Source organism: Condylostylus longicornis, unplaced genomic scaffold (genome assembly GCF_029603195.1).
Source record: "Condylostylus longicornis isolate FDR11 unplaced genomic scaffold, ASM2960319v2 ptg000042l, whole genome shotgun sequence".
Classification (NCBI taxonomy): Eukaryota; Metazoa; Arthropoda; class Insecta; order Diptera; family Dolichopodidae; genus Condylostylus; species Condylostylus longicornis.
The window spans coordinates 827,976-838,125 of record NW_026578011.1 but is presented as its reverse complement, the minus strand read 5'-3'; the positions used below and the strand labels follow the sequence as shown (position 1 = coordinate 838,125).

At 21.7% G+C, this 10,150-nt stretch overlaps 1 protein-coding gene across 10 annotated transcripts in view; it reads right to left on the bottom strand.

Moving 5' to 3' along the window:
* Positions 1-1,058: 1,058 nt before the first annotated feature.
* The window catches only part of LOC129610003 (probable phospholipid-transporting ATPase IA), a 133,785-nt gene continuing 124,693 nt past the window's right edge, over positions 1,059-10,150 (bottom strand). For 4 of the 10 annotated variants that reach the window (XM_055522308.1, XM_055522307.1, XM_055522309.1 and 1 more), the window contains 2 exons: positions 7,851-7,942; positions 1,060-4,255 (listed from right to left, as the gene is read on the bottom strand). In XM_055522308.1, coding sequence (XP_055378283.1) covers positions 4,158-4,255; positions 7,851-7,942 — 190 coding nt within the window. In that variant the 3' untranslated portion in view covers positions 1,060-4,157. Of the gene's footprint in view, positions 4,256-7,850; positions 7,943-9,910; positions 9,943-10,150 lie in introns of those variants that run through there. The other 6 variants (XM_055522301.1, XM_055522302.1, XM_055522297.1 and 3 more) reach the window with 4 other exon arrangements.

Sequence of the window (10,150 nt, the reverse complement as noted above, 5' to 3'; positions counted from 1 at the left end):
TCATTTTTTATTTTCTTTTTGTTTTTGTTATAGAAATATTTCCTTCTTTAATAAATTTTCTTTATATTTAACGTACATTAATTTGTAATTTTGGTATTTATATTAAGAGATAGATATTAAATAATTTTTCTTTTCAGAATGTTAAAAATTCTGACAATATCGTTCTAAAATTATTAATATAGATAATATAGTTACAAAGTTTGTTTAGATTATATTGCGTTATTAAATTTGGTTTGAAAAGAAAAATTAAAATATCAACACATAATCCAATCACCATAATTTACCTTATAAGTTTAAGTTATTATGATGATATATGTAGAAAAAACAAGATTTTATAAATTTAAGAGGCATATGACAGATGACTTGAAGTAGAATCCCGTTAATTAAAATTAGGAAACAAAAATTTTCATCTTTAAGATTTATTATAACTATTTTTTACATAATGAATATTTTGAAAACATATTTTATTGTTTTTTATTGTTAATAATTTAATTTTATTATTAATATTTCCAATGTTAACATTTCAAATTTTCTTATTTGATAAAAATGTTTTTTTTTATTTAAAATTTGATTGCTTTTATTGACTAAATAATTCATTAATATTTCTTTAAACTAAAAATTTGATTTCTTTATACAAGATATATTTAATATAAATTAGTATTTTGTGCATTCAATTTATATTTAAATTTACTTATTAAAAATTTAAAAATATTTTGGTCATTGAAATTTTTAAAATACAAATTGCAAGAGAAATAAAAGCATTTAAAAATTTCTTTTTTATTTATTTGAATGTCGTTTGCTACCGATATATTGAATTAATAAAGTATTGTATAAATTTTTTTATACATAAGGTTTATATTTTAATAATTTTAATCAAATGACAAGCTCAATAGAATTACTAACTTCAGTTTAATATTTTTGTTTGTAAACTTAGAATTGAATAATTTTGAATATAAACAATAATGGCTTCAGTTTTCTTTCTTTTTTAAATTAGTTTTACATAATATATATGTAGTTTCTGTATGTATACATATAAAATATAAAAATATTTTTAAAATTAAAGTATATTTGAAGCAATTATTGTGTTAAGTTCAAGCGCTATCTAGCGATAATGAATAATTATATCTTAAGTTCTTAACATTTATTACATAAATATATGGTATCAAAAAATATTTTACGCAAATTTTAAGAACTTAAAATTAGTTAACAAAAATTTTGTTATAAATTATAATTTGTAAATTATAATTTTACATAATATTTTACATAATAAAATTATAATACGGAATATTATTTAACTGAACGTATGTTTCCCCAATATAAAGTATTTTAAATAATTGAATTATAAAATTAAATCAAAAAATTGATATTATATAAAAACAGGAAATTTTGATCGTTTAATTAAAATTTTCCTTATTTTGGATGTGTGTGGAAGCATTCAACACTTTTAAGATACACAGCCAATTATGGAAAATTAGATTAGATTATATTTTTTTATTATGTTTTTATAACATTTTACATAACGTTCAAGTGTAGATAGTAGTTGAAAGTCATTAAAATTGTTAACAGGAATTCCATAAATATTTTTATAAAAAAACGAAAATATTAATAAACAAACTTATTATCTTTCCATTATACGTATTACTTTACTTTCTCTGTTTTTTTTTTTATAAAAATATATACTCAAATATAATATTATAGTTAGATAGAAGATATAAAAAACTTTGTCCAATAAAGTTATTATTACAACTATAAATATCAATTATTACTTAAATTATACAACCTTATTACTACGGCAAAAAAAAAACTTAAATAATATGTGTACATATATAAACACTTCAAATTAACGAACAAAATAACATATTAATAGTAAAATAATATTTTAATATTTTTTTATTTATTAATTGTATGTACATACATTTCGTGTATGATGCAAGTGTGCTTATTTTTATTACTTGGCATTCAAATTGTTTCTTTTTTGTTTCATTTTTTTTTGATTTGCTAAAAGTGTTACTAAATAAAGAATTACTCTTGAAGAATAATTCGATTAATATTTTTAAATAATTGTGTTCTAATGGCACTATTATAGTACATATACGATAATGTTATGCAATAATTTTGATATTAAAAATTAGGAAAATATATGTACATATAACGTATACATACATTCATTCAAATGGATATTTCCGAAACAATATAAAATCAAATTTCAATTAAATTATTGTTTTTTTGACAACAAAAAAAAAGTTAAAATAAAAAATTTTTGTCTTTTAACCTTTACTTGTTTTTAATTTTTTCCTTTTTCTAATTAAATTTTGTTATTTTGTCCTTGACCATTGAATTATTGAAATAAAACTACATACATATATTTTATATATTCTATTTTTTTTTGGGCTAGGTTTTTATACATAGGATATTATCACTATTTTATTTCCATAAAATAATAATAACAACCTATATAATAAATAAACTATATAATTTTATCATTATTTTTTTCCTTTAAATTTATATTTAACATGTATAAATATAATGTTAGCTAAAAAATAGTTAATTGATATATGCTTGTGTACATGTGTAAGATTTTTTTATTTAATATTGAATATATAATGTATATGTAATATTTTTTTAGCAAAGCAATAGGAGGTAAAAAAAACCGGTGTCCTTTTATAAGAAAAAATTTAGTGTGCTTTGTATTCTATTCTTTTTTTTGTTAAATGTTTATTTTTTATCTTACATTTAAAGTTCTTTAACTATGTTAATGCATTTTTAAGATATACATATGTACATATATATTTTGTTTTTGGATTATTGATAACTTGTTAAACGTATATAAATATCGGCATAAATATTATATTATTATAATAATTTAAGTAAAAAATTTATTGTGTTAAAATATGTACGTAATTGATATTTAAATGTACATATTATTATGTCCGTGTGTAATAAATAACATTCATATAATTTCAACGAGTATAAAGAAAAAGATTTATAAGTGTGTTTTCGATAAATTTATTTCAGAATTTAATAACACAGCTATTAAATTTTAAATTAATTAAAAATGAATACCACTTTTTACTATGAATATCGCAGCTGTGATATTTAAGACCGAACGAATATTAACGAAACCCCATCTTAAATTTCACTATATGACTTTTCGATTCATCTTTTTCTATTTTTGAAGATAATTTCTACTGTTCCAAAAATTAAAATTTAATCCCAAATGGAAATCTGAAAAAAATTCAATTAAAAAGTTCTCTAAGGAATGAGACTATTATGAAAAATTTGAATAACACTATAATGAATTAAGCTAAGTTTCTGATGCAAGAATTTTTCAATTACATTTTTTGGAACAGTTTGTATTAGAATAGGGTTCTAATATCAATTTTGTTTTTTGTGGCAAATGGTTAGCTTTAATTATTCATTTTAGAATTTTTTCCATCAAATTTTGTTCAATTAAACTTTGATTAGTTTTTCAAAAGAAATTATTGCGATATAAGCATTTTTTTTAAATTCTGTTATCCAATATTCCAATTTTTTTTTAAATTTAGCCAATTGAATATTTAAAATTTAATTTATTTTTAACTCAGAAATTTATTTTCTTACTAAATGAATTGCACTTAAATTTTGAACTCTTTTCCGTTTTGATAAAATTCAATATTTAATGTTTTGTAAAATGAATCTGTAATTGAAATCTGAAGAACAAAATTATTATGGCGCAAGATTTTTTATGAACATATGTAATTTTAAACTGAATCAAATACATAATATTATTTACATAAATTTTTATTAATTGTATTTTTATTCATTGTTAATTCACTTATTATATTATGTTAATTTATGTTATTATGTTAATTTATTTCTTTTATATCGTTCATTTGTAATTTGAAAGGCAGTTCATCTTCGGTCTGTTTGGTATTTAATTTAAAAAGTGCAAGGAAGAAGTATAAAGAATTAAATTATTAGATTTTATTTTGTGAATTATGAAAAAAAAATTAAATTTTAAAATATTTGTGTGCCTATATTTGTAAAAAAATAATTTTACTTATAATTTAATTTTTGTTAATAACTGGGTCTTTCCATTTACTTTTATTGTTGTTATTATTAATTTAATCATAGTTTTTATATTATGATTATTATTCTTTTTTTTGAGATCATTGAATTCAGTTGCCTTGTGGTTTTCGTAAATTTGTATCATATGCACGTATAACAGCTGACTGTGGAACAACACCACCTTCTTCTTGTGAAAATGCATATCCGTCTGTACACAAAATGTTTGAAAAGATAAATAAAACATTAATTTTTAGTTAGTTTATTTAAATAGATTAATTTAGTGTACATCAATTAGAATATATTAAATATCTATTGTTTGTTAAGTTTTGTTAATAATTTAATTTTAAAAAATTTTTAAATTTCAATTTAATTATTGCGAATTAAAGAGAGGTGCGAATTTTTAGTGTTGTTTTTTTGCATTTTAGTGGAATTTTTTTATGATAATTTTGATAAAAGGATTGAAATACAATATGATTTTAATTGCGAAAACTGCGAAATGATTTTAATTGCGAGAAAATAAATAAATAGAAATTAATTTTTAATTTATATATGATTTTAAAATGAAAAAAATGAAAATTTTTTTTATGAAAAAATTAATATTTTTAAATAAAGAGCAAAAATGATTGAACCATCTTTTTCCAAGTTATCTTGACTTTCTTTTGCACAGCTTAAGTATACATTAAACCTGTTTTTTTTTTTGTAAATTATGATTAATATTAACAGAAGAATCCATGAGTTGAATGGAATTTGAGAATCCATGAGTTGAAATTAGTTGAGCGAATCCCTCTTCTAATCACGTTTTTTTGTCCCATAAGTTCAAAGATTATTTAAAAATCGACTGAAATTGTATTTCATGATCATAAGATATTAAGGTATAAATTGTCTTTTTCTATGTGAATGTTTTAAAAATATACAAATTTTAAAATTATTTATATTTCAGTGAAACTTTTTAATATCAAATTTAATATCTTTTGAGCATTACACTTCAGTCACCGTATATTAAGGGCATCGACGTGTCCCACATACAAAACGCAATTATGTTTTATTACCAAATTTCTTAAATCCTGACCAATTTGTTTTTTCCATATTTTAACATTTTAATCGAGAAATAATTTATTCAGTGAGTTTCAAATTATTTTCTGATTAAATCTAAGGTTATTAAAGCTAAATTTTGATTTTAGATATGACTCATTCAAACACAAATAGAAAGCAAATCCATTTTAAATCGTTTTATTGTAGAGGCCTTGAAATTTTATTTCAATCTACTAGTATATCAGAGGTTTTCAATATTATATACTTTTGTTTAATATATGTATATAACTGATTTCAAGAATTAATTAAGGAAGTATATACTTGAAATATTTGGCAACGGAAAAGCATATACCTAAGCACTTTGCTGTATAAAAACTGCAATGTAAATTAAATTATTTAAGAATTAGGCTCTCATATTATGAAAAATTTATAGAAAAATTTTTGATGCAATAATATAATTTTTATGTCTTTATTTTGATTTAAATTGAATTCCCATGTTGGGCCTTTTATTTAATGTAAATTAATCTTAATGTATTGTACTACTGTAATTGAAAAAATGTAGCAGCTTACGTTTCTGTGCAAAGAAACAATTTCAAACGTAAAAATAACGCAATTCTTTGTGACATGTTTTACGGTTAATAACACCTTTCATTATGTTTAAAATAAGTAAGACACGAAATTTAAAAAAAGTATTGTTTCAATTTCAAAATAGCTATATGTATGGACATTCAATAATACTATAAGAATAAAGGCTACTAGAGTTAGTTAAATATAAATGGATTTTGGATTTAAAACCACAAATATATATTTTTGTATGTGTGTTTAGAGGTCTATTAATTTTTTTGTTTTTTGGTTTATTTTAGAAAATTGTTTGACTAAATTGTTATCGATTTTAGCAATCAGTATAAAGAAAAGGAATGTGTACAATAACATAAGAAAAACTCCTTTTAATAATTTATACCGTTTCGATTATATCAAATACATTTGGATATACTAGGTTTTAAGTTTATTTCCAGGGCAAAGCAATAAAATGTAAAAGGCAAAAATAAAAAAAAATTGTTTTTTTTTTTAAACTATAAAATAATAACGTTCGACAAAGTTCGTTTTCCTCTAAATTCTACTCGTAAGTGTTCTTATTTTTTGTTTTCCTTTTTTTACGTAAATCAAACTTTTCATATGATTTCCTCTTTATGAAATACTTAAATATTAAGTGCAGAAAGTTTCGTGATTAAAAGGAAAACACAACAATTATACATTTATAAATATGTTTACTCAGAGTATATGATGTGTACGTCTTATACACAAACAATTTATTATTTGTCTATAAAAGATACATATGTATATACAATTTAATCGAATAAAGTAATATTAGAAATAATTATTTTCATATGGGGATAAAATTTTCTTAACGGACAAGTGGCCAAAAAATATCATTAAATTCAGGGTTTAATAATACGAACATTGGCATTCTGTTGTCAATGGAAAATTTATTCCGTTGAAGAAATAAAGTTAAGTTACATTTAACAGACAATGTTGTATTAAAAAGTAAATAAAGAAATGCGGCTGCCATCACTTAAATATTTAGAGAGATGTTCTGTATTCTTTTAATGAAGTATGTAAATTTGAAGATTTGTATAATGGGGGTAATAGTGTAGGGCGACCGCATATAAAAATCTATTGTGCCGTTCTTTAAGCGTGGGCCATCCCGTACAACACTCACTGGAGATTCAATCTCTTGTTAAACTCGTGCCCCCTGTGAGAGCGGAAGGGCTCCGAGCTAAGAAGATGTGTTTTAGTCTCATTCCTTGTTATGTGCCTCATTTTCTTCTGTGCCCAAATGGCCTGGCATTCAGCACATCTTAACCCGGTTGCGCCTATCTAATTCATTGAGCCCCTCAAGACAGCTCCATACTACCGCGGAGAGTGTCGAAAACCAATTCAGCACTTCGATGGCAGACTGGCTATCCAACATAATTATTATTTCCTGTTCCAATGGGTAGCCCGAAAAGTCGCATTCCAATCCTTTAGCTGTGCTTCCTTACTACAAAGGGGTAGATCCTTAAATCACATCCGTTGCCACAGCCCAATACGTTCTTATAGTCCCTCTAATGCAGAGGCATACGAGTCTCAATAACGTATGCAAAAACAGACAATTATTTCCGCCAGTTTGTTAACTTCAATTCACAACACTAGCGTCCAATGATATTTGAATTCATTGTTTTTGCAAAATGTTTGCAAACAACGTTTATTAATGATAGAGAAGTGCTTATATTACAATGCAAAGGCATTATCACGTAAAAATTTTATAAAAAAAGTAAAAAAGCAAAATCTTTTCGTTTTTGGTTAAATTAGAAACTTAATGTCTTTATTTTACAAAAAAAATTAATGTCATGTAGTGCGTTTCCAAATATTATTATAGTTTAATATATGAAAAAAAGTCTGTTATAATTAAAGCTGTAAAAGTTACTGTGTTAGTTAGTTTGCTTCTAAATTGTTGTTTTTGTTTAATTTAGTAGGTGTAAATATATATAAAATAAAAAATTATTATTATTTTCTACTTTTTTTATATCATACTTAGTTTCCTTGTTTCTCTTTAATTTTTTTGTGTTATTTTGTTTTATTATTACAATTATTTTTATAGTTGTTTTAAATGAATTTTGTATTGAATTTTTTTTATTTTGTTTCCTTGTTGTTATTATTATTATTATTATTATTACTTTTTTTCTGTTCATTTATTATTTAGAGAAACAATAATATTATTATGTACTCACGGGAAAGTTCTAGTTCCGTGTCAACTCTAGTATTTGTACGACGTGTGAAAACGCTTCGGACATTTCTCAGAAGCCTTGCGGTTTCTGTTAATCTATATATTTTTTTTATTGGCGATGTGGAAAAGAAAAATTGTTTAAAGAAAAATGATTTTTTTTTTTAATATTTCAAAAAGGAATATCAATCATAAATTTATGAGTAGTTAGAGGTAGGTACATGTGTAGGAATTTTTGATTATTACCATTATGAATTGAATTTTTCAATTAATACTTATTAAAACATTGGAATTAAAGGATAAGTTGAAAAGGATATTCAAATACACACAATTATATGTATGTATATAATAATATTAATTTTATATTTTTAATTTTTATTTCATATACTTTTTTTAATTTGAAAAAAAATGGAATATTAAGTTATTGGGACTATAAAGGATTATAGTTTTATATAAATGTTAATTACTTAAGAAATTATAAAAGAAATTTTATACATAAAATTAAAAAAATAAAAATATATAAGAACTATATTAATAAAAAAAATAAAACAGTAAAATCAAAATCAAATAATAATAAATGCTTTTATTCAATAATCTCTTCACATACTCATATTTTTATATTTTTCGAACATAATAATATATAAATATGAAATTACATACGTTTATAAAACAACATAAATATACGAGTATAACAATTATATACACAACAATAGAAAATAATCTATAAAAATTTAACAATTAAGCCGATATAATTGTTAAATTTTTTAATCTCTTTTTAATAGTCATTATTAACTCTAAATTCATATAGAGTATTTTAATATTTTTATAGAAATGAAAAATAAAATAAATTTAGAAATTAATTAAATTGTTTAGTATCATTACACAAAAAAAGGAAAACTATTCAAATTAAAATTTAAACTACAATTTTCTTTAGATTTTTAATAATTTAATTTTTTTTTTTAAACAACATTGACATTTTTAAAAATACAAAGAAATAAATTAAATTACAGTAATACAGTGTCTATACATAATTCATTTGTAGTTGCAGTTATATATTTGCATAATTGAGTAGGTGTCATTGTAGTTTTGATATAGTTTTTTAGTATGTATTTAGGTGGGCAAAAAAAAAATATTTCATTAAGAGTACATTTGTGAAGAAAACATTAATATAATTTAATACAGCAAAAAAAAAACAATAATATGAATATGGAAGCGAATAAATTTTTCATTGCAAATGTGCCATATAATTTGAAAATGTTTCTTATTATTCTATAAGTAGCTATTTATTATTTAAATTTTATTTACAAATAGGATTTGTGAATATTATTATATTATTAATATTGTTTGTGAATATTATTGCGTATTTAAATTTGAAAAAACAAATATTTCATAGTTCACCAAAAAATATGCAATATTTTCAGTTTAACAACTAAGGACATGGTATCAACCTATTTTTTTAGGTTACTCTTAACCTTGTTATAAATTTGTTATTCAATATTATAATTAGGGTATGCAATAAAACGAATATAATTCTTTAATTTTTTTCCGGCATACAACATACTCTTTAAAGTAAATAAAACTGTTCTCGATTAAAAAAAAAATAAATTCAGTTTTTCCAATTAATGAAGAGATTAATTTTTATAATTCGGCATTGCTATTTCCATATTAGTTCTAAATTAGGAGAGAGGTAAAGCTATTTAAAATTTTTCAATTTGAAAGTAATGTTTTAATTGAAACATAAAAATATTTAGCAGCATGAGAAATACAAAAAATAAAAATAAATATTAAAAAGGTGAGGTGATATGAAATCGTGCGAATGTTTTGTAATATGCATTGAAGTAATGTGTGAAACGCTTTTATATGTAAATTGTTGAGTTTATCATAACTAATCTTAATAATGTCTAGTTATGGTCAAAGTAATTTTTTTATCTTTCCCTTATATTATTTTATTTTCAACTTAAAGTGCGTATTTTGTGCTATATGTAAAGTTTTATGTGTAATCTAAGTAATTTGGTTTTAACACTTTATTTTTTCTGTTTTTTGCTTTCTTCTTTTTGAATTACTTACACCTGATTAAAGATCCCAATGCATGCATGGTACTAAAGAAGAACAGAAATATAATATAAAATGATAGTTAAAGAATTTTTTTGTTTTTGTGGATGTTTATGATTATTATTGTTTGTATTTATTTAAGGATTTTATTTTTTTCTCATAATATATAATTAAATAAAGAAATATATATAGAATATATGTAATTAAATTTTTAAAAATTGAAAGGAAAAAGAAGTTACATAGAAAAAATAATGC